Source organism: Toxotes jaculatrix, chromosome 20 (assembly GCF_017976425.1).
Source record: "Toxotes jaculatrix isolate fToxJac2 chromosome 20, fToxJac2.pri, whole genome shotgun sequence".
NCBI classification, from domain to species: Eukaryota; Metazoa; Chordata; class Actinopteri; family Toxotidae; genus Toxotes; species Toxotes jaculatrix.
This window is the reverse complement of record NC_054413.1, coordinates 12,439,894-12,466,137: the sequence shown is the minus strand read 5'-3', so window position 1 is coordinate 12,466,137 and position 26,244 is coordinate 12,439,894. Positions and strand designations below refer to the sequence as shown.

The 26,244-nt window shown below is 40.6% G+C and overlaps 1 protein-coding gene across 1 annotated transcript in view; it reads left to right on the top strand.

The window, feature by feature from the left end:
- Positions 1 to 26,244, top strand: part of ctnnd2a (catenin (cadherin-associated protein), delta 2a) — a 291,359-nt gene that overhangs the window by 164,965 nt on the left and 100,150 nt on the right. Inside the window, exons 12-13 of the mRNA XM_041066353.1 lie at positions 1,016 to 1,096; positions 1,163 to 1,322. Of these exons, the coding sequence (XP_040922287.1) occupies positions 1,016 to 1,096; positions 1,163 to 1,322 (241 nt within the window). The remainder of the gene's footprint in view (positions 1 to 1,015; positions 1,097 to 1,162; positions 1,323 to 26,244) is intronic.

Sequence of the window (26,244 nt, the reverse complement as noted above, 5' to 3'; positions counted from 1 at the left end):
CTTATGTAATGTGTAAATGTGTGTGTTTACATGTGTTCCATCTTGGACGTGTATATGAAATGCATGGGAGCTCTTGCATCCCAGCCAATGTGTGCATGCTGAGTGTGTGTTGTAGTATGTGTGCACTTTCCCATTCGGACACGGTTTTTAAAGGCTAATTCTTTTCGTAAGAGGAGGCTAACTGGCCTCTGTTAAAGCCCTTGTCAATCACAAGGCCCCATATTGATTTCAGGGCTGTGTGATTTATTGCATACACCCCAAAGAGCGCATTTATGGTGTTTTTGTATGTGTGTGTACACATGTGTTTCTGTACAGGTACACCTTGGTTCTAATGACAGATGGGATGGAACCCACCACCCCCCAAGTCATCTGCCTCAAGTGTTTTTAAGGCCAGAGAAACGAGGCTCGCGCACTCACATTAACACCTTGATATATCACTGATCTGCCACTCCCAGCGCCATGAGGACGGGTGACAGCTACTGTTGCTCCCTGCAGTTGCTGCTGCTCATATCCCCGAGCAAATTCCCATTCAATTTCCATCTCAATATAAATACAGATTGTATAGAACCATAGTAATGTAATGTGAAGGATTTCTGTGAACTGAAGTCACTTTGAACCCAGTTTGTCATGGTTTGTCATGAAAAAAAATCACATGCTTTAATAGTCATTAATATGATCACAAACTTCTGTCTGTCAGTTCCTTGTTGTTAATCCTGGGCATGTGGCCAATATTTATCTATCCGTATGGAGACACGCTCGTCTCTTCCCAACAACCTGTTCATCTCTGTTTCTGCCTCTCCTCACTTCTCTTCTCTCCTCACTTCTCCTCTCTTCCTCCTTTTGTCTTTTCTGTCTTCTTTCATATCCCATCCACTGCTCCTCTCATTTCCTTTGTCCTCTCCCTCCCTTCTTTCCTCTTCTCTTTCTGTCCCCTCCTCTGCCCCTGCAGACCTGACCCAGCGTGTCCATGACCAGGTCCTAAGTTATATCCTCTGTCCCTACTTTCCTACCATAGCTCCCTCCTCCCCTGGTGTCGACTCCGCCCCTTTGCAGCGCACAGGAAGTCATGGCACGGGGACAGGAAACTACAGCCGGGGTGGGACTAACAACTATGCCACAGTGGGGCCAGGCTACACCTCAAGCGGAGGTGGTGGAGGCGGAGACGTGTATGGCTCAGACCCCTACGTGGCAGACCCCTACCGCACGCTGCAGTATTGCCCATCGGTGGTGGAATCACCCTACAGCAAGTCTGGACCGGCCCTGCCGCCTGAAGGCAGCCTGCAGCGTTCACCCTCTATCGACTCTATTCAGAAAGACCCCAGGTAGGATGAAAGGGGTGTGTGGGGCTCTGTGTGTACTGTGTGTTCCTTATGGGGTTTATTGGACCATAATGTGGGAAAGATCATGAGGTATAGGATGCTTAAGGGCACTTTGAAAGGACAAGTGTGACAAACAATCCATGTGTTGGTGAGTGAGAGGACTTAATAAGTTTGGAAAGACTGCAAAGACTTGTTTGTGTGTGTGTGACTTGCGTGTGACATTAACTTGTATTACTATATTTGTGAGGACATTGCATTGGATTATATTCATTCCATCACTACTAAAAAGGGATCTACCACACTCATTTTCTCTAGTGATATTTGTATAGCAGTGCACAGAAAACTTGAAAATAACTGGTGTTAGCAAACAGCTACAGAAACTGCTCACTCACCACCACACCCCACCAGTTTCTTTCAAGGCTCTCAGACTGAAAACAGCACTGTGTTAAAAACATGCAAGGGGCTGTGTTGGAGGGGTGGCTGCATTTAAGAGCGTGAAGGCTCATCAAATACCATCAAATACCAAAAAACGGCGTGAAGGCTCATCAAATACCAAAAAACTGCACGGTGAGTTACAATACAATAGTTTATCCGTCGTCTACCAAGTTGTGAGGTAAACAACAGTTTATTAAGTCAATGCCATGTACTAGATTTTGACTTGGTCTTGTTTCTTGCAATGTGACATCATAAACTGTTGTGGAGCTGCTGTAAAAAAACACTTTCAGTGGAAAGTAGCTTAAGCCTGTTCGAAAAGTCGCTAATTCTCACTATAAGACATAATATGCTAACCTGCATATTAATGACATCATCGCGTCATATTTGCCCTGGTGTCAGCCCCGTTTCAGCCCTTTACCTGTTTGCTCCTACTGTCTTTTCTCACATATACAGTATTTTAATACAGCCAAGTTCCCAATAAGACTTACCTCATTTACAAATATGAAATGGTGACTGAAGCATGGCCCATTAAGACTACATGTGAGCCAGCACTCACTTCCAAGCCATTTACCAAGCTGTTGCTCTGCACTGCTAAAATCCTGATTTTATATCATCACTCAGTCATGCTGCATTCGGCTAAACAATGGTGTAACTTCGTCAGTCAGTGGGCAACAGACATTTGTGTTTATAGGGTTGCCCCACTGTTGCAGTCCAGCCAAAAACAACGAATAAAAGACTGTTACTTGAGTCACATGCCGGTTGCTTCAGAAGCTCTATTTCGCCTCCCTCAATGTCAAGCTGTGTGTAAAAGAGTCCTACTGGGCTGTGATCACTTCCATCCTCTTGTCTCTGCAATTAAGCAAAGCTCACTCTCCCTCTTTATTTATATATATTTCACAGGACTCTTGATGTATAATTCCTTTAATTACAGAGCAGGAGGAACTGAGACGTAGTGTGGATCAAGTCCCAGCAGCAGCTGCCAATCACAGGAAAAGGGAGACAGGGAGAGTGAGCAAGGGAGAAAGAATGGTGAAAGAGAAGAAAGAATAAGAGAGGGTGAGAGAAACTTGTTAAAAACAATGGAAAAGAAAGTAAAGAAAGAAAAAGAATAACAAATGTGTAATCCTCAAGATTCTTCAATCTTGTGAACTGATAAGGTTTCACTGATAAGGAGGCAATGATGATTTATTCCTAATGTAGTCTGATTGACTGGCCCAAGACAGTCTTTCACAAATGCAAATTATCTGTAATGTTCCCACTTGGTGAAAAAAATAATTTATAGGTTGGATTTAATTTTGTAAATGAAACCAGATTCCTAAAATATATATTTTATTCAGTCGGTTACTGACTGTGTAGAATAAACAGTGACTCGTGGAAGACCATTTGGCCTTTTCTCTCTCTAAAGAGTAAAGGTTTTTTTTTCCTCTCTCTCTTTTTTATATTCATACCAAGTTTGTGAAGTCTTTGTTGTTTGCACTCTGTAGCAGATTGTTTTCTGCTCTTTGTTGTTTGTATACATGAAAAGGTTTTCCTGAATTCAGCAAGAGGCAAAGGACTAATGTATGTTCTGTTTTCTGTAAGGTGTATCTACAGTACTACCGACCACTTTGATGACAAAGGTGCATTACAACAACATGAACAGTCGCAAGAGTTGGTAGAAATAAGTTTCTCAAACAAACATTGTGACGAAAAGAACCAGAATGTGAGCACAGTTCACAAAAAATCTGTCTCAGGAACAGTCTCATGGACTGTGTTAGCAAACATATACACACATGCACACTCTGAATTTTGTGTACTGAAATGAAAACAAATTATATAGGCGGAAGCAGCCAGGTCCTTTTGTGCTTGTGACTTGAATTGCTTCTGGAAAAAGAAAAAAATACCAGTCTTACATTACCAGTCAACAATGGTCTCCTTATTGTTCATTGTGACAAAACTAACCTCTCAGTTGTGTGTGCAATTCATCAGCAACCATAAATATGAAAGGGCAACTGACAGTATAGCAATTTTCAAACATAATATTGTTCCCATTATGACTTACTGAGAGCATAACATGGTAAGGGCCAAATGAAAGGCAAACAGATAGAGATAAGAAAAAGATGACTTAACAAAAACAATTCTATAGGAATAAACAGGCATGAATGGGCTAAAAATATAAAATAGTGAAAGCTAAAACATGGATTATAAAACCATTAAGGACACCCAAAGGCCTGAGAGAACATATGAGTCTTCAGTTTGGCCTTTAAAGTGTGTACAAGGGGAGGGAGAATGCTTAATTGTTGATGGTAAGCTGCTCCAAAGCTCTAGGGCATCTTCAGTGAATGCAAAGATTAGAGCAATCTACTGCATAGACAAAAAAACCCAAAAAGAAACAGAAGAAAAGAAACAGTGTAATGTGCATAAGAGAGCCTAAATTTGAATGCTTATTAAGGGATAATTGTTCAAATTTATTAATCTATTTATCTGTCTGGGTAAATCATACTTGTTTTCATACACTGGGTCGTTTGCTGCCATTCATTACTGTGCAATATGAATAAATGCAGCCTTTACTGCCTAATCAGCTTAAACAAAGACAGCAAAAATATTTAAAAGGTAACTGTGTTATCTTAGTCAAAATGAGATTGCAGCCCCTTTTTTCATTGTAAATTGCTACTATGTAGGTGTATAGTTTTTTTCCTCTTTATCAGCCTTTTAATTTGTCTTTTTCATCAAAACATGGATGATGGGCTCAGTGAAAGTGTAGGTGCTGATGTAATACACCTGTGAGAACTTTTGATATTCTTTTCTAAGGTAATTAAGAACTTTTTGGCACTTATTTTCATGTGGAACCAACAAATACTGCATGGAGAGTGAACTAGATGTAGCAAAACAACAAAACAAAACAAAACAAATATAGAAATATAGCCACAGAATGTTTTGTTTTTTTCATCAATCACTCTTAAGTTTCCAAGTGCAATTTGTTTTTGTACAGTCACAGCACTAAACCAATCCTAAAATCAGCCATTAAAAACTTAAAATTGCTCCATAAAAATACTTTTTTTGAGTATTGTGGTACCACTGACCCATTAATGAAGATCATTCTTTTTATTGAAGACAATTTTTGCCAGCACATTTGAAAGTTCTTCAGATCAAAATGGCTAAAACAAGGAACTTAACACAAGAAGCACGCCTAAAGATGAAGATTCTCAGCCAGGAAGGGTACAGCTGCCACCAGACAGCAAGAAAGTGCATATGCAGTTCTTCAGCAGTTGGATACACACTGCAGAAATATATACAAACAGACAGCTTGGAAGACAAACTAAGAGCTGGGCGTCCAAGAGTGTCTTCAGTGAGAAATGACCGCATTATGATCCACATGTGCAGGGAAAACCGCCGAATGACATCACATGAGCTTCAGCAACAGTGGTCAAACCAAACTGGTGTCCAGTGTTCCACACAAATTGTGCATGGCTCCTACATCATGGCTTAAGGTTTTGCAAGGCTGGTAAGAAGCCCCTGATCAACGAGAGGCAGAGGTTAGCTCGGCGCCGCAGGGCCCAAGCACACAAAGACTGGACAGCCAGGAACTGGAAGAAGATTCTGTAGTCGGATGAGTCCAGTTTCCAGCTTAATGCTCCTCGTGCTAATGTACGCAGAAGGCCAGGTGAGGCATTATCTCCAGCATGTACAGTACCTACTGTCAAGCATGGTGGAGGCAGTATCATGGTTTGGGGATGTATGAGTGCTGCTGGCCTTGGTCACCTCACTGTCTGCGATGGCACATTGAACTCTGCTAAGTATTGTGCCATTCTCGAAACCCACCTGCTCCCTTCTACACATGCACTGTTCTGTCGAGGTCAAAACTGGATGTTTCAGCAAGATACTGCCCCTTGCCACGCATCCAGGTCAAGTAGAACTTTGCTGCAGGAGCATAATATCCAGGTCTTAGAGTGGCCAACTCAATCCCGGACATGACCTCCATTGAAAGTCTTTGGTGGATTATCAAAAGGTCTGTTTCAATGCGGAAACCAAAGAATCTGGAAGAATTAAAAATAGTAATTCAAGAAGAATGGGAGAAGATTATCCCTCAACAGTGTGAAAGGCTTGTGGAGAACATGCCAGCCAGGATTAAAGTGCTGCTGCGTGCTAATGGCAGGAATACTAAATGTGATTGTTTATTTATTTTTTGTTCAGTTTTGAACACATTCTTTGCTATTTGTTAGCTTTGACGACAATGTTGGGAACTGACGTGTTGACACTATCAAGAATTTAGTTTTGCTATTTTTTTCTTGATAACAATAAACAAAATCATTTATTTTGTTTGTGTCTGTCTGACACCTTGTGAAATACAAAAAAAGATTTTTCTGCAAATATTTCATGATATTTGAGATTGTGTAAAATTTTAAGGGTGTGCGAAAAAAAAAAAAAAAACTTTTTTCCACCACTCTGTGTGTGTGTGTGTGTATAGGCTTTGTGAATAAGGTAGAACCTGTTCATTAGTGGCCCAATGGAGTATTAACAAACTTACTTATATGCAAAAGTAAGAGAGCACTTCAAGCTTCATTTATTGTATGTGCTTTGAACTAGAAATACATTTAGGTTCCCCTGCTTTTGCACTATACTGCGTTCCAAATTATTATGCAAATTGTATTTAAATGTCATAAAGATAAAATTTTTTGTTTTTCTATTAAACTCATGGATGGTATTGTGTCTCAGGGCTCTTTGGATCACTGAAATCAATCTCAGACACCTGTTATAATTTGCCAGGTAATTAAAGGAAAAACTACTGAAGAAGGATGTTCCACATTATTAAGCAGACCAACATTTTCAAGCAATATGGGAAAGAAAAAGGATCTCTCTGCTGCTGAAAAGCGTGAAATAGTTGAATGCCTTGGACAAGGTATGAAAACCTTGGATATTTCACAAAAACTTAAGCGTGATCATCGTACTGTCAAGAGATTTGTGGCTGATTCAGAGCACACAAGGGTTCATGCAGATAAAGGCACAATGAGGAAGGTTTCTGCCAGACAAATACATCGGATTGAGAGCAGCTGCTAAAATGCCATTACAAAGCAGCAAACAGATATTTGAAGCCGCTTGTGCCTCTGGAGTCCTGCAAACATCAAGGTGTAGGATCCTCCAGAGGCTTACAGTTGTGCACAAACCTTCTATTCGGCCACCCCTAAACAATGCTCTCAAGCAGAAACGGCTGCAGTGGGCCCAGAAATACACAAAGACTAATTTCTTGTTCACTGATGAGTGCCGTGCAACCCTGGATGGTCCAGATGGATGGAGTAGTGGATGGGTGGTGGATGGCCACCATGTCTCAACAAGGCTGCGACGTCAGCAAGGAGGTGGCGGAGTCATGTTTTGGGCCGGAATCATGGGGAGAGAGCTGGTCGGCCCCTTTAGGGTCCCTGAAGGTGTGAAAATGACCTCTGAAAAGTATGTGGAGTTTCTGACTGACCACTTTCTTCCATGGTACAAAAAGAAGAACCGTGCTTTCGGTAACTGCAAGAAATACCTCTGCATCATTGGCAGCTATGGGCATAAAAGGAGAGAAACTCATGGTGTGGCCCCCATCCTCCCCTGACCTCAACCCTATTGAGAACCTTTGGAGCATCCTCAAGCAAAATATCTATGAGGGTGGGAGGCAGTTCACATCCAAACAGCAACTCTGGGAGGCTATCCTGACATCCTGCAAAGAAATTCAAGCGGAAACCGTCCAAAAACTCACAAGTTCAATGGATGCAAGAATTGTGAAGCTGCTATCAAATAAGGGGTCCTATGTTACAATGTAACTTTACCTGTTAAGATGTTTTTGATTAAAATAGCTTTTGATTTCAGTAAATATAACCCCCTAGTGCTGCAAATTCAACAAATGACCATCTATCTATAAATCTATAAAATGTTTTGAAACTCTGTTGTGTGTAATAATTTGGAACAGTTCATTTTAAGTTTTTTATTTTTGAAAAAAATACAAATACAGTTATCATTGGGAGGTTTGTTCAAAGCATTCAATTTACACTCTAACAGTTAATGACTTTAAAATTATGCTGACTGTCATTTGCATCAACTATTGAGAAAAATCATAGAAAAATATCATTTGCATAATAATTTGGAACGCGGTGTATATTTTATACAATAAAAAGCTTAAAATCCAGTCCATCTCCTCAGCCACTATTAAAGAAATGCAGCCACTTTACAAATGGTTCCAATATTTTGAGAGCTCTTTCGTGTACCCTATGAAAATGCTATAGATTCATGTTGTTTACTTTTAGTTTAGGCCAGACATGAGTGCATAAAACCCTGAGACTGTAGTAATGAATAGACCTTCATTGCAACACTATCTCAGAACAGTCAAATATCAGAACTCTCACACTTATCATATCTGGTTATCCTGGGTTTTTTTTTCTCCTTTAGGACAGATACGTCTTACAGAGGCTCAGTCCAGGAATCAATTTCTGGTTATGTTCCTGTTGCCCTCTGCTATTCTGCCCATTTATAATTTTAGACTTTACAATAACAAGGTTTTAATTCAGAAATAAACTTCATCAACTGGTTTTGTTTCTTCTTTTTTTGTTTTTAAAGTGATCTGTTACTCTACTTGATATAATTGAATTGGAGCTATGTGTAACATTTCTCTTTGCCATGAGGTTAAATAGCCTCCTACTCAAGCTTCACTCTCTCTCTCTTGCTGTAATTGGATCTAGCTGAGCTAACATGAAGTGCTAAATGAGTTAGCAGCTATTAGAGACAAAGAACACTCTGAGTGAGGGCGTAGGTTATGCCTGTGTGTATTGGAGTGTGCAGTGTGTGCTTAGGAGGAGACTATGTATTTTTTTTGTATAACTCATAAGCATATTCTATGGCCAGCTTGTGTGCATTACTGTATTAGGTGCATGTGCGTGTGTTCGTGCGGCAGCCAGTTACACAGTTAGGAGCCATTACAGCTGCATAAGAGTGAGTGCAATAGAGCAGAGGTGAGGACAGCAACACAAAGAGAAAACTCAATAACCACTAATGGATGGGAGTTAAGAGAGAATAGGAGAAATAGAGAGAGAGATAAGATAGATAAGTGGAGGGAGGAGGGATGGAAGGAGGGGCTGGTCAAGATGAAGCTAAAGACAGGGAGGAAGATGAACATAGCGGAAGAGGAGGCAGGAAGGAAAGGAAGGAGACACATTAAGAGGAGAGGGTGGGAAATACATGTAAAGGGAGGAGGGGAATATGGTAGAAAGGGGGAAGAAATGGAGGACGGTAGATTGATGGAGATCTAGATGGTGTCCCTGTTTTGCTCGTGTGCTTTCCTTTAAGCTTTCTCACCCCCACTGAGTTTCCAGCTTAAATTGAATATTGAAAACAATGTAGGGAGTAAGATGAAGATGAAAGTGTTGAGCACAGATCTGCAGAGTCAATACAGCAAGGGATGGTTGGGGGGGGGGGGGGGGGGGGGGCAGAAAGCAATGATGAAGGAAACGAAAAGGGAACAAATAAAGGGGATGGGGAGAATCTTATGTGAGGGTGGAAAGCACAGAGAGACATTTGTGTAGAGAATGAGAGAGGGATACCTTAAGGTGTCGAAGAGAGAAGAAAAAGAAAGGAGAAAAGGAATGATGGTAGACTGAGGATGGGTTTGTGAGTAAGGACTAGAGGGAAAGAGATGAACATTAGCTCAGGGAGGATGGGAGTTGGGGACTAAGGAGATGGGGGGGTTATTGTTACAAAGCTTGTAAAGGGCAAAAAACAAGCAGAGTTACAGTGAACGAGGAAGAGAAATGTGGACTGACAAGAATAAAAGAGAAGAAAAGTTGGAACATTTTGATCAAAACCAAGACTTGACTTATCACATCATTCAGTCAGCCTGAAATGGAGACACAGCATTTAACTCAAGATAAGATAAACTTCCCTCTTCATTTACATTTTCTCTGTTAATTCAAATTATATGCACCTAACAATAGTAGTGTTAATGATATGTTTGATGCTCAGTTTCTTTTGTTATAACTGAATGAATAATTGTTTCCAGTTAACATTGCGTCAATTAACCAAAATCCATAGTGTTGATGCCACATCACTGCTAAAATACATGTAAAACTCGCACTGTATAGGTAAAAGAAATACCCACTGTGACTCCATTATTTGCTAGAAAGAATAGAGCTTGCTGACGTGGAATTCCTATTTACAGCACCTTGATATGATGGGATCTGGTGTGACATGTCATTGTCAACGCTTGCTATTTATTGTCAGCGTTCGTTGGCTCACAGCCTGAACACGCTGCACTATTTATGGAAAATCGGTGATGGTCAGCGGCGACTCTGTGCATACTTGTGAGTGCACATGGGTCTGTGAATTGGTGGGGTGTGTGCATATGTGTGTGTGAGTGTGTGTGTGTGTGTGTTCAAGGCTGTGTCAAGGGCGGGGAGAAGGAGACAGTATGTGTGTATTTGTACCCATGTGTTCATATGTGATAGCATGTGATAGCAATTCATTCCCATTGTGTCACACAGTATAAACGACAGCATGCAACTGTGTGTGTGCGTGCTTAAGACACAAAGAGGGTGAGGATTATTATTACATTACTCTTATTGTCAGCTGGTCAGTAGAGTCTATTGTCTGTTTGCATAAGTGCATTGCTCTGCGTGTTGGTTTATGTATAACTTTACAGATGGGATACCTGCTTTAGATGGAAATTGAGGCACCGGCAGCCTATGTGCATGTTTGTGTGTGATTGTTTGTATGTGTACTCGGTCTTGACAATAGGATTTTATTCAGACAGGGGATCCTATACTCACTTAAATGTAAGACCCACTCACATCCGCAGTACCCAGTTTACGGTACGATGCACCTGGGGATTTCTATTGTGTAAACTGAAAACAAATTATGTTTACTTGGAGCTGGAGCTCTGCTGTGGCCATTGGGCAAGTCCCATATCCTGAATTTAATACAGTGCTCACCATGTTCAGTACTGTTCCAGCTGTGCTGTGCACACTGTTAAATACTAGTGTGCTTGCTTTGTAACTCTTGCTTCTCTAGACACTTTTTTTTTGCTGGATTACTCCTCCTACAATTTTGTCAACGCTTACACATGACTCTTAGTGAACCAAGTATTGATTAGATGGTTGTTCACAAGAGAAAAAAAAAAAAATCAAATTCCACAGGAAGTGGCGACACTCGGTTGCTCAGTCAGTAATTAGCAGACGTCGTTTACACAGCTTGTCCTTGCGGTTATTAGGTATAATAATTAAACATGGCAGGAAATTTCATTTGCTTATCATTTGTTGACGTCAAACATGGCTTATCATATGAAACATGTAAGTAGCCTAACGCTCGCAATGCTGGTTATTCCGACACGTCCAGAATCATAAGCACTTTTGCCGGTGTTGGTGTGGCTCGCTTTATGTGTTATTGTGTGCATAAGTTATTGTGTTAGTGTTACAAGTTCATAAGTTGTGTGCTGTTTTTGAAATACATCAACAAAATATTCAGCCACTTCTAAAATGCACTTGTAAAATTTTAATTTTAAAGGCTCCTTGTAATGGTTTTGTATTTCTCAATGTAGCAATTGTATTTCTTATACGATTCGTTCTCAGCCCCAGAACTTAAACCATTTTGTGATGCCCCCCCCCAAAAAATATATATAATTAAATTAACATCATTAGCATGCAATGACTAGCCAGACAACACAAGTAACACAATGAAACCTGCAACCTCCTGACAGCACCTGTACTTTTGCTTTTGGCAGTGACCTGACATATAAAGTTTAGTCAAAAACACTTGCATAAAGAAATTAACCATTTATAGAAATGGTTATGTTTAGCAGAAGGGCTTTGCTGATTGAGGGAACTCTTGACGAATCCACAAGCAACAAGGACTCTGTTGAGAGACCCAGTAATAAACATGCATGAACATAAATATTGGTCACATCAAAAATTTGAAATATTGCATATATATGACTTCAGTCCTCTGCCTGAACTTATACTTTGCTTTATTAGTTTGAATTAAGACATTTATCATTCATTCATTCATTTTCTACCGCTTAATCCGTCAGGGCGGGGAAGCTGGAGCCTATCCCAGCTGACTATTGGCGAGAGGCGGGGTACACCCTGGACTGGTCGCCAGTCAATCGCAGGGCTGACACACAAAGACAGACAACCACACACGTACACACTCACACCTACGGGAAATTTAGAGTAGCCAATTAACCTAACCCATGCATGTTTTTGGTATTGTGGGAGGAAGCCGAAGTACCCGGAGAGAACCCACGCAGGCACAGGGAGAACATGCAAACTCCACACAGAAGGGCCCAGACCAGGGTTAAGAAAATTAGAGTTTGAATAAAATTTCAGTCTTATATTATGACAAGGGAGTGATACTTCAGTAAGGACTGCTTTTCTACCCAACTTTTTCCCATAGGTTTTGAGGACAAATTGATTGCACAGTATCTCAAATATCTTTAAATATATACAGTACCATGCAAAAGTTTTGGGCACTAAAAGTAAAGTGAAAGGACACTTTCAAAAATAATGCCATCAATAGTTTTGGAGTGCAGTAAACAGAAAACATAGCACACAGCTTTTCAAGCTTCCAAGGTGTGTGGCAGGTACATGGTTACAAATGGTAAGTGTCTTTTCACAGTCGTTCTTTGGATCTAGGCTGTCTCTGTTGCTTTTGTCTCTTCATGTAGTCCAGAATTACTTGATGATGTTGAGATCAAGGCTCTGTTGGGGGTAGGGGGGGCATACCATCTGTTGCAGCATGCCTTCTTCCTCTTGTTACTGAAGATAGCTCTTCATGACTCTTACTGTAAGTTTGGGGTTTTTTCCATGTTGTCTGAACATCTAAAGTGCCTCAAACTTGCATAGCGCTGTATGCCAGATTGTCACAGTTAGAGAGCTACCTTGTTTGGTGTTTCACCAAATCTGTGGTGAAACACGATTAATAGAATGTCATGAAAACAAATGCAAGATGCTGTTGTAAAATCAAAAGTAAAATATTTTCAAAATTGAACAACTGACATGCATTTGTGTGTGTGTGTGTGTGTGTGTGTGTGTGTGTGTGTGTGTGTGTGTGTGTGTGTGCAGATAGCTTGAAAGTGATCAACATAGAGAAAGTAAGAGAAAGAGAATGGGTTGGAATACTTTTGCACAAAAATGGAGAAAGACACAAAAATACATTGGGTTTGACAGTTTCAGCACCATGGACAGACACAAGGAGTGTGTGTAAGTCTGCTGTAAAACAACTGTTGCTACCGCTTTCACCAATGGTTCTATCTCTGTGACGACTATACAAACATAGTGTACCCTAGCAGCTATACAGTATTTCCTCATGACCACACAGTATCAGGCTAGCAACCGTCTAGCAAAATAAATAAATAGATTTTTTTAAAAAAGAATTATATAAATCATAAATAATGTATAAAATATAACACATTATAAAACATGGCTTTTAAATACATATCCATAGCCTTCTATTTTTACTATTTAAAAATGCAACCGTGCCTTGCTATTGTGTATCAGTATTTTTTCTTTATGTTTCATGTATATGGATCTTGTTAATGAGACAGACAGGGAAATTAAAGAATGAAACATTAGGGAGGACAATGTGAGGTTGTCTGTGTGTACTCTGCCTTTGGGGGTGAGAAGAAGGGGAACTTAAATGTTTAACCTCACCTTGAAAAACTTTGACTGAGAGACAGATGAAGGGCAGGACAGAGAGGGAACGTGGCAGTCAGTACCTTTTTGTCCTGATATTAATCTGTGTTCTACATCAGATGTAGAAAAAGGGAAGAAGAGGAAGAAGAAGAGTTTAAATAAAATGGGAATGGGAGAAAGATGATGAGGAGAATAAAAGGATGGGTTAGTAACCAGGTGACTCGGGGGAGACAGAGCAAGTGAGGGAGGACAGAGCAAGTGAGGGAGGGTGTGAGAGGCACGGTCAGGGGATGAGCGAGGGATTTAAAGAAAGAGAAAGGAAGGAAGAGAGAGAGATAAGACAGAGGAGAGAGGACACTCTATTGGCTCTCAGCACGGCCCAGGGGTAATTTCCTCTCCGCATGAGAAATGCATGCTGGGATATGGAATCACCTCCAAGGGAGAGTAATGATGCATTGCCAGAGCCTTGGCTCCGAGACACAGCTGTGTGTGTGTGTGTGTGTGTGTGTGTGTGTGTGTGTGTGTACGCCCTGGCCAACATCCCTGCCTGTTCTGGGTAAATTGCCCATTGTAGTTATTTTCCTTTTTCTTAGGTGGCCTATCTGTTTGTGCATGTGTGTATGTGTGTGTGACCTTGGAATGATAACAATGCTCATCTGCCTTCTTCTCTGCTATGGTGAGATTCACCCTAAATCTGTAGGCCTCAGAGATAAAAGGATAGACCAAAGAGAGACTGACAGATAAATTGGAATTAGGTCGCCACTGAGTAGTCCCACAGAGACACAATTATACATTATACATTAACATTAAGCATTTAAATAAATGGAAAAACATGACATGGATCACATTCATTAAGGCTAACAATTACCTTTTTGGCTGTGAAGCAGCGAGAGTGAATCAGAATACAAAGCATGGACTTAATTGTTGTGTTCACCCTTTCAGTGGTTGAGCCATGTTTCCTCATTGTGTATGTGCATGTGAGTGTGTGCAGTCAGTAATGAATCACACACGTGCAAAGGCCCCTATTCAGCACGACAAACTAAGCTATTGGGTAGGGCAAAAAAAGGTTAATAATATGATGTTTCAGCTGCTTCAGTCTCAACAAAAGTATGGCAGTAATGTAGGCGCTTTCCATCTCCCCTCTTCCCACCACCACCTCTCTGGGTCTTCGTCTCCTGACACTGGCGGCATTTCAGAGGGATTACAGGAAAATGTCACACCAGCAGAATTACTGTATATCTTCTCTCCTCCCTGAGCCTCACCTCACCTCTACTCTCCTCTGGCTCATACTTGACAGCACAGCCTAACCACACTGTACTCTCAATGGACCTAAGCACATATAGGACATATCTTAATGTGTACTGAAATTGTCTAAAAACATACAGCTTTATTTTTTTACATACTCGGAAACAAACCAGTGATATTTAAAACAGGTCAAATGATCCCTATTACACAATCTCTGTGTTTTTACACTAAGTGCCACTGTTATTTGCATTGAGGAGTACTTCAACATTTCTGCTATGGTTGGGGAAGAATAAAAATCAGAATAAAAGTTCATATTCTAGTTGAAACACATTTTGTCTACATAAATCTCTGGGGTTTCTGCTCAGTGCGAGTTCAGTTACATGTGGAAGTACCACCACAGTGCTATCAATAAAATGAGTCCCGCATCAGACAGTGCTGCTAAGATTTATTTTTCCCTTGGACTTCAGTGCAGTCTTAAATATAAACTCAGCACTATCAACTTTACACTTAGATAAATGTATCTATTCCTTAATTACCCTTTTTTTAAAAAAATGAACATTCACCATAGACATAAATTTCAAGCAGCTGTACATCTTCCCTGCTACTACTGTATTTGCATGAGGCTCAACCTTCCGTGGGGTTGTGTGTGTTCAGTCAGGTCAGTGACATGCGGGAGGGGGATCTTGACCTTTCAGTTGACTTGCTTGCAGGAAATCATGCGTTGAGTGCTTGTTATTGGACCCAGGAGGAATCAGTAATGACCAAAGAACTAAAAAAAAAAGCTCAAGCAGGGAGAACAAAGGTACCAGAGGTAAAAAAAAAAATAAGAGGGGGAAACACTTTTATAAAGACGAAATTCTGCAGGACAATGTATTGTAGAAAGTGTAAGGAAAGTTTGTCTTGGTTGTTGTGCTCATTTGAAATTATAATTGCAATCATTTCTTGTCATAGGTGATTACATTTATCCATCCTGCTGTGTCTGTATAAAGAGAAGAAACATTTTAATAAGCATGCTTTTTTTTCAAAGGTCTTTGTACAATAGGCTCACTTTTTATCCATGATTTATTATAGATCTAACCTTTTTTGCCTCTTTCAAAGTTCCTGCTCTACTTTTGCCTCCATGAGATTTAACTCTGCTTCTTGACTGAGAAAGAAGACCTCTCAAATAACATTTTGACACGTGTATCATTTAAAGTCTCCACTGAGGCCCTTAAAAAAGCAAATTCACTGTCAATATTGTACCAGAAAGGAGAGGGAGAAAATACATATTGTAGGGAAATCAACAAACTCAATAAACATGCAAGGTCATGGGCGCATTAAGCTAAATACAGGTCAGCTGTTTGGGTCAGTGCTGTAGGATGCCCACAGGCAGGCTTGTGACTTGAAGGTCATTGCTTCAATCCCCAGAAGGTCAGGAGAAATCTGGATGAGGAAGTGAAACTGCAGCATTTGAACCTCCTTCCTTACCACCCACCACTGCAGTGCCCCTGAGCAAAGCCATTGACCCCTCAGCTGTTCTAGTGGAACCACCAGATCAGACTGCATGCCTAGAGGCATGCTCACGCTCATTGAATTTACCCCTGGTGAAATAAAGCGAAAGAGATGCTGCTATCTACTACGTAAAAATACAGATGGGTGACAAATTAAAGAAAACATTTTTTTTTTCAATTCATATTTATTTATATAGTGCCAAATCATAACAGACGTTATTTCAAGGCACTTTCCATATAGAGCAGGTATAGACCATACTCTTTATAAAAAGCAAACATAAGCAATTAACATCCAATCCTGTATAAAAATGCTGAGCAGACCCAGTTGATTCTGATTTTGTAGGGCATGGATGGCAGGAGCTTCCATCACAAAGTCTGCTCAGTGGGCTAGTGGTTCAATAGGAACAGTGATTTCTGCATTATCTATGGGAAAAACATCACTAAAATAGCTTGGAATTTGTGGTCGACAGCCCACATTTGATGACCGTGATGCTTGTGCATTAGTTTGATATGTAAGCCCAGAAGAGCAACTCTTTCTTAGGTGACTGAGAGTGTCAATGCAGTGTTACAATGCATAACCCCCTCAGTAAGATGAATGTACCTGGCCTGAATGCTTGACCCCTACAGTGTGGTGATCCGATGGCTCTGTCATGTTGTTGGGGGGCATTTTGCTGGCTGATCGTTTAAATTCACTTGTCCCTCCCTCTTTGAGGGAAGGGCCACTGCAAGGTTGTTGTGAGTGATTGCCTTTATCCCATGATTGGTATGACATTTCTGTCCTGATAGGAGTGGTCTCTTCCAGGATGACAGTGCCCCCCATCCATAGGGCATGAGAGAGTCACTGAACAGTCTGATGAGTATGAAAATGGTGTGAGTCATAATGTAAGGCCTTCGTAGTCACCAGATATCAACCCAGTTGAACACCTATGGGATATTTTGAGGAGTGACGTAAGTGTTTCCCACAGAATTACATTCTATTTGTGCCACATCGATGAGGGTCAATGGCCCAGTTAGCCCAGTCCTTGCGCACTCTCCCAGCATGCTCTTTTGCACACTGTAAATGGCAAGCATACAGAGAGGACTGTTAAAGAGACAGATATGGACTGTAAAAACTTTATACTTTTTTTGGCTTGTTTGTTTTTTGTTTTTTGTTTTTTTTCAGTCCACTGGTCGATCAATGTGAGTGAGGTTTCTCCTGGTGGTCCCGATTGGGAGTCTGACTATGATAGATGGGTCCATTCTTTGTGAGAGAGAGAGAGAGAGAGAGAGAGAGAGAGAGAGAGAGAGAGAGAGAGAGGGTGAAAGTGATGTTGCAAATCACTATCTTAGAGATCTTTTATGTCATTATCAGACATGTAAAAATAGATTTTTGCTTGGTTATAAAACTGTGGTTCTTAGACCGTCTAGGTAATTAATGGGAAACACTGGATGTGTTAGACAGCATTCTCCACCACCATCATCAAAACACCAAATAAGGGAATATCTTTTGGAAGAATGGTATTCCAGTCCCTTCTGAGACTTGTAGAATCAACATCAAGACTCACTGAAGCTGTGCTGGCAGCGCTTGGTGACCCAACGCCTTACTTGGACATTTCGTGTTGGTTTTGCCTTTAATTCGTCACCTGTCTGTAGCTGTTCGGCTGGCTCGTTATTTATTTTATTATTTTCACATTCCGGTTTTGATCGTAGTCTCCCCTACTTGCGATCTGCAGAGTCAAACCATTTTTTTTTTCACTGAGTCATGATAAAATAACTATAATAAATTCTAGGGGTGCTGACTCAATTTAGAAATGCTTCTCCGTCATGCATCCATCACTCCATCTCTACATCACACTGCAGGTAGAGGCAGTTCAGTGATAATGGGCTGGAAGGTGTATGCATTCATCCAGCACCTGAAGTGTTTTCTCCCTCACTCAGTCTAAACAAACAGTTTCTCTACACTCCCCTCATTGTTCTTTGTGTCTGTTAAAGCTGCCTGTCTGTTCTTCTCCTCCACTGTAATCTCTTCCACTTTCCCTCACTTTCTCTCTCCCTCTCTTCCCTGTTGTCAGATTTTCTCACCCTTTTTCTCCAAAGAGTATGAAGTGATTCCTCTACTCACCATGCTCACCTCATAGTAACAATAAATACAGACTCAAATGTTGATAGAATGGTGTCAGGAAGAGAAAGAGTGAAAGACAGAGATAGAGAAGGAGAAGAGGAGAACCAATTAGGAGGAGAGAGAGATCATGGTGAATTGAGAAATAGGTTTAGGTTATTGGACAAGGTTGGAGGTGTTGTCTTATCCCTCTGTGTAAAGGTGTGTGTGTGTGTTGAGTACATTCATGTTTCTGTGTGCAATGGCACATACTGCAATGAGTAAAATGCACTGGTGCGTGTCTGTGTTTGCTTTCCCCTGTGTACATTTCTTACCTTTTGTGTATTTGCCTGAATCACTTCACTGATTTTGTAGTCTTGAAAGTCCATTTGTCAGGGCCAATGCACGGACCCCATGAAATGCAGACTGTATTTTCACATCAGGATATTAATATTACCTACAAATTTTCATGCCAACTTCTGTGCTACATTACATAATACTTTCAGAATCAACTGCTATTCTGGGGAAAATGAGTGCTAATTCATTTGCTGTGCTCCCAATGTAAATGCAACATGAGCATTACACACAGACATTTGACACATATAGCTACAAAAAAAAAAAAAAACTCAGGGGTCAGCAGTCCTTAGTGAAAATACATTTTGGGAAATTTAATTCAGGAAAATGTTCACAGTGACTTCAGACACAATGTGTTTGATTATGTTTAATAAAAAAACCTTGATCATTCCTTAATGTTAAGCAAAGTGCTTTTGGTGCCTCAACCAAAACACAGTCACGACTCTGGAAGTTAACCCTGGTCTCTGTTGAAGTGATGGTTGCGTGTTTTGTTCTCCTTCCATCCACCTCAACTGCTTCCTGGTGGCATTGCTGCTGTTAATATATGTGAATGCTTATTCATTTAAAAAGATACATTACATCTGAACATAATCCAAACAGTGTTATGTTTCCTACAACTTTCTATTGCACGTTAGTTGTATAGAAATATAATTTCTTGGAGACAGGGTCAGTCACAGAGCTGTCAAACAAGCATTGCTCGAGCTAGGTTATAATTTCACCTCTGTTCCATCATGGGTTTTACTTTCACGCCAGCAATCATTTTGCAAGGATGGGTGGAAAATAGGGAAAATAAAAGCTTTCATACCAAATTATGACAATGCAGCCATCTGCATCATTGAATTGTTGCTCAGTGAATTTCAGGAAGCAAATAAACCCAAACCTCAGATAAAACTGATTTAAAGGTGGAAAATGAAAGATCACAGCCAGATTTCCCCTAATGAAGAAGCTGATGTTTCTATAGCTGTTTACATATGCACATTTGGCTGGCACATTATTATGACCATCAATATAATACTCATAAACATCCTATGTGATGTCCTGCGTGTAGTAGAAGTAATTAAAGAATTGTTTAATTATCTCCGCCGAGGAGGTTGTGTTTGTTGATTTGCTTGTTTGTTAGTCAGCAGGACTACACAGAAAATATGGCGGCTGCGACTCAGGAGGCAGAAGGGGGTCATCCACTGATCAGAAGGTCAGTGGTTTGGTCCCCGGGTCCTCCTCTGTATGTGTTTGTGTTAGTAGAGGAAAGTTCTGTTATACCATTTACTTAACTGGCTTGCACCAATTCCTTGGAAAATAGTGTTTGGATCTTGACTCCAGACATATTTATAGTGTTGAGGTCTATGAGTTTGCACAGTTTGGTGCAGATTCTAATGATAATCCAGATCTAGTTACTCTGTTTTGTGACAAATAAATCATTGAATTAACTGGCCAACTTCCATTTTCCTTTTTTTTTTTCAATATTATAAAGGGTAGATAGACATGTGTACGATCATTTGGCCTTGGCAGAGGTATGCGCTCTACTAGTTTATATTTTATCACTACCATCTTCTTACTCTTTATGTCATCATCTCCATAGTCAGCATCATTATCAGCAGCTTCCTTGTATTGTCTTGCACAGCCTTTAGCAAATACTGTACTGCTTCCATCTCTCCGTGCTGTATTATTGCCCCATTGTGAACTAATGAGAATAGCAGGTGCATAAGCTAATCACTGGTTTATTAGTTTTTCTCCCCTCTTGCGTCACCTCACTGATTGCACCATGTCTCTCTCACAAACAGGCTGCACACAAAGCAATACTGAAATATTAATATACCCACACCCAAACTCACACAGCACCCAAGGAGAGTTTAGTCACCTCAAGGTGAACTGTAAGCTAAGTTCAAAATTACCTTGTAATGCCTGGGCAGAGCCAAATCAAAATGAATTATGGAGCCATTTTGGGTTAGACATATAAGAGCTGCAACTTCTGGAAAATACAGACTTTGAACTATGGAGTGAACAATACAACAAGTTCAGAATAATTATTTCAAGGTATAAATGGCTGAAAAAGAGCAAATGCTGCTCCTACTGGAATTATTTAAATCATAGACACGATAGATTACTGAGTGAGCTCTGTGACTCTGTCATGCTCAGAGTCAGTCAGGGCCTGGACCCAAAAGCAGAACGTAGGCAACTTCGAGGGTAATCAACAGGTTATTCACAGAGTAAACAAAAGAATAATGAGAAGAACTAAGGGCGGCGGGTTTTCCCGGAAAACTTGGAGGTGTCGGCTGAGGCAGAGGGAAGGAAGCACGGAGAGGGGGAGTCCGGCGGAATCTGCAAGGAGCGAGAGGTGAGCGGTTAGGAGAGGGGCAAAAAGGTAAGACGACAAAAACCACAAAGGAAAAGATTCAAAACGTTAATCACAAGGAGAAAATCACGAGGCTCATAGATCTAATCACCAAGTAGATGGCAGTACGATCTGGCAAGGACTGACTGGAAAGCTGAGCCTTTTATACTCCGAGAGGGAGGTAGATTGCCACCAGGATGAGCACAGGTGATTGGAATCATCCTGATGAGGATGAGGGAGCAGGGAGGACCCAGCCAGGAAAACGCCAAACCACGCCCACACCAACCAGACAGACAAAAAGAGAAACAGAAAAAGAGACAACCAACAACAATCCCCAGAGGCAGCAGAGCTGCCTCATGACAGACTCCTGTGATCCCAGGAGTCAGGGGCCCCGTAAACCAGAGCCCCTGTGTGAAGTTACTGTGTTTAATTAGTATGTAGGTTTCCAGTGGGCAAATACACAATTAAAAGAGACCATGTGCATGACAAATTTCTTGGTATCAGGTTTTATGGTCCACTCTCGGACCATGTCACAGACAAATGCACTGTCAAACACTGTGCAGTGATTACATTTTTTGATATTGTCTTATGTAGTGTTTGATCTCTGACCCTTACAACACATCCACAAAATAGACCGACCTTGCACTAACAATCATTCAGACACGAAGCAGAAGACAAAGTTTCAACAGTAAATGTGACTAAACACAAAATGGAACCTGTAACTGAAAGCCTTACTCTCTCTCACTAACACACACACACACACACACACACACAAACAAACAAACACACAGGTACACTGACAAATGTCAACTCTTTGAACTATAGTTGCCCTGCTCTTACCATTTCCAAGACAGTTTGTGGATAGTTAGGGTCCAGTATGTGTGTGGTGTGTGTGTGTGTTTGTGTCTGTTTGCCTGTGTGTGTGTGTGTGTGTGTGTGTGTGTGTGTGTGTGTGTGTGTGTGTGTGTGTGTGTGTGTGTGTGCGTGCGTGCGTGTGTGCGTAATTGGGTACAGTATTTGCCCATTACACCCTCAGCATACTGGAAATGTCAGTCTCTCCTTTCTGTTTCCTAGCTCATCTTTTATCCATCCATTGCTTTTATTTAGAGCTGTGGAGCTTGTCACCTTGGCTTCCTTACTTACCCTGCTCTCTCTGGTGTTTTAGTTTAACTTGCCTTAATAGAAAAGAAAAAAAAGGAAAAAAGGAGCAAGATAGGGAAAAGGAAGATGGAAAGAAATACAGAGAAGGAGAGAACGAAATAAAAACAAGGCAAGTGACAAAAATGTTTCTGTAAATGGCGTACCTCAGTGCTGAAGTGAATTTGGAGTGTGAAGGATTATCAGGTGTGTACGTGTGTGTGTGAGACAAAAAGGGGAAAAAAATCCTGATAGAGAAAACAATAAAAAGTGTGTGTGTGTCTCTGTGTGTATCTGTGCCTCTGAATGTGTTCATGTTGTCTGGTAAGTTATTTCTGTTGTTAAATTTGAGGGTAGGTCTCTGACCTCAACAGTAAATGTCTGGCTCTGCAATGTGAATCTTGCAGTTGACGAATGCATTACATGGATGTGCATATGCACACACACACTCACAAACACACGTGCACATACACAGACAGTGCTACTATCTAGCTTGACCTTATCAGTGTGAGATTCACATGGCAGAATAATACTGAATAATTTGTGGTTACACAATGGACATGGGCACGCGAACTGACTGTGTGGCACCTTCATTAGTGGTGAGGCATGAAGGTGCGTTTGTTAATCATATCATGAATGTACAAACACACACACATGCACGACTAGGCTAGCATCCTCATTAGCATCATCATGGTAAAAATAGCTCACCTTTCTTGTTTGGCATTTAGAGGCTGGAGCAGACTCATTGACATGATTGCATCTCAGCTTGCAAATCAAGAGACAATGGGGCAGTAATTTTTCAGCCACCTCTCCTTCAATCCACCAACTTAATCATCTGCCTGCGCTTTGATTGACTGAGTATAGTGGATGGGAGATTTGATTGGTCAATTTGTTCACTTGTGCCATAATGTGGCTGAAGTTAGAGTGGTTCTGTCATGTTTCACGCCAGTGCCTGGCACACTGCTTATGGGGGTTTGTGCTGATGTCATGACCATGGAGTGGAGCAGGAACTAAAGTTTGCAGTTGACGTCTACTTATCTTCCACTTTTCCCTGATGTGGATTTGAATGGTTGATACAAACAGGAAAATAATGGCTGTACAGATCTTCTTGTAGGGATTTTACACAGTAACGCTAATCTATGGCTTTCTTGCTACTTTGGACCAGAATAGAGTACACAAATCATTCCCAGTAAAGGTAGGAGCTTGATAAAGTCCATTGCATTATACTGTATCTCTTACTACAACAAAACTGTTTTTCAATTGAATAAGTGTTGTGAGGGTACCAGATTAGGCCTTGTTCCTACTTTGGATATAGTACAATACACAGCTCAATCTTAATGATGGTGGTTTGTGATACATTGTAATGGTCTAGGTCACCTCATCCTCTATTGGCCCATCTAATGAATGTTTGACTGAGTGTATGTTTCACTGGCCTTTTGTTTGGCTGTGTAAACATCCAGTAATTGCACTGTGTAACAGGGGAATAGTGCCACCGGGCTGAAAAGTACTGATCAGCAAATGTTGGATAATAGCTGTGTGTATTTTTTGCTTTTTTGTAGACACGGTAGTGTATGTTTGTGCGTCTTCAATGCATATGCAGCGCGCAAGGGCGTACGCTTTTCTGGGTATGTATGTGTGAGTGCTTTATTGAATGTTCATGTGTGTGCCTTTGCTTAACTGCAGAGTGTGTGTGTGTGTGTGTATATATATATATATATATATACACACACACACACACACACACACACACACACACACATATATATATATATATATATATATATATATATATATATATATATATATATATATACACACACACACATATTTTTTTTCAGTATGCTGTGCATGTGCATGTCTGCACGCCCTTCCCTGGGTGTGTATATAAATGAACACCTGTCTGTTAGCTTAATGCCGTATTCAATTAGGCCTCCGATTTTGTGTGTTCAGCTAATTGCAAGGACTAGTGCCGGCGTTTGTGTTTTCCTTACCCTGGCAAATCACTCCATGGCCCTGCACACTAATGTTCCCCTTCACTAGTCACACACACACGCACACACATGCATGTGCACTCTTAAACAATGTTTGCTACATTTTAATTTCCAAGAAGACACTCTTACCCAAAGCAAATTATCAAAAGGGCAAAGAGTAGACTAGACCAACATTCATAAACTGCTGTAAAATGATGCAGTATTTGGCCAGTAGATCAGTTCAGTGGAGAGCAATACAGAGAACACTCGAAAATAAAAAAGCACAATATGTGAAATCTCGCTTGGATTTGACGCTTTTTGCAAAATCACTCCTCCCAACTAACTTTAGTATGATTCTAGTACATGAATAATAGTGGAAGGGTACTTTCCTACTCGAAAATCATGTTATTAAGAAGAAGATTTTACGGGTCTAAGAGCTCAAAAGCAGACACATTTTGTCTCATCAAAAAATTTGGGGCTTTTTTTTTTTATCCTCAGTAAAGAATCATAATTATGCAGAGTGAATAGCTTTTCATTAACGTTTGTAACCATACTTAACAAACACTGCTGCCTGCAAATAAGTATTTTAACTTCTTTATTTTTTTTTTTTACATAAAATGGACAAGCATACTCTGTATATTACAATGTCCTATAATGATACTAAAATATATATATATATATAAGAAAATTTAAAATATTACATAGTATCTTAATAATGATAAAAACTCAAATTATATTGGGACTGCTTAAGTTCTCGTTGAGCTTGCTAATGATAAACACATTTCATCACCAGCTCTTTTCCCACCATCATCTCTTCCATTCACTGTGCGTCAGTCTTATTCTGCACCTCTCATTCTTCTCACTCAGTCCTTTGTTCACTTTTATTCAACCTCCTGAGCCTCCTATTCCCAGCTGAAAGATGCCACGGAGAAAGCGTATTGATTTTTCTCTAAGTCTGTGTGGTTGTTGCATGGGCAATGGATGGAAAAAGTCCGGCCCCATTCAAAAGAGGGAGAGAGAGGCAGAAAGAGAGAGAAAGAAAAACAGGGATGGTGGTATATGAAAACAGAAGGAGGAAGAGGGAGAAAGTCGCATGTGGCGTCTCGTACTGAAGTGATGAGCTAGAGAAGAGAGGTGATCTACTCTTCCTCCATCCATTCCATTCATCATTTCTTTCCTTCGCACTCTGCAACATATTCTGTTGCTTTTATTCATGACTTCTCATTTTCTTCTCTCCTCTGCTTTTCTTCTCTGTCTTGCTCCTCATGATTTACCTCCTGTTTGAAATTAATACTTCCAGCTTACTTTTCTATTTCCATGGAGAGAGGTGATCTGTGATTACCAGAGTCATTTCTATTTGCCCATCAGTAAGTGGGGAGCAGTGGGTATAAGGAGGAGGAGGATGGTGACAGGAGATGAAGTGTTTTCATTGCAGCCGACTCACTGCAGGTTTTTTTTTTTTTTGTCCACTGTTTATTTCTGGATGGGTTTCATCCCAGGCTCCATCCACCCATCTCTATCTATCCATTTGTCTGCCCTGCTATTACAAGCATCACCCTCACTCTCCCCCTCCCCCGACTCACCCACCTTTCATTGATCCCCTTTAGTGTGGCCAAGATTTGTGTTAAGTTCTTCCAGCCGCAACAGTGCTCCACACAGAGAATTTGTTTTAGTAGAAGGGAAGCACATGTGCAAAACATGAAATATTGCTTAAGTTCTTAAGGGCCAAGACGACACAGAAAATCTGATGTAGTAGACAGTATACTGCAGTCAGTGAAAAATACTCAAGATGGCCATGACTTAATGCACCAGAAGCTCAAGTCTGCTCAAATCTGTCAGCTAGATTCAGCAGCTGTACAAACTTTAATTTGAACCTTAATATCATTAATGACCAAGTAGTCTCGCAGAACCTTTATAGTCTCAATCAAAGTTAATTAGTTTGAAATGAACAGATAATTTTTGATCGGTGTAAGCTGGGTGCAAAGACAATGGGAGGTTGGCCAGATTTCCCTTCAAACCGTATGGGATTCCATCCAACATATTAAGACTGGTGCACTGACCCATTTTGACTCAAATAGTGGATCCCATTCATAGCAGTTTGTGTAACATTCAGTCTTCATTAAACAGAACAAGTTTCTGAGCTGAAGAAACGTGTCAGCTCCAATGAAGACTGATTAAACTCTTTAGCTTCTAGGATAAAGTAAAAATCGTATACCTTACCAGAGAGAATAAGGAACTGGAACTCAGTGAACTCA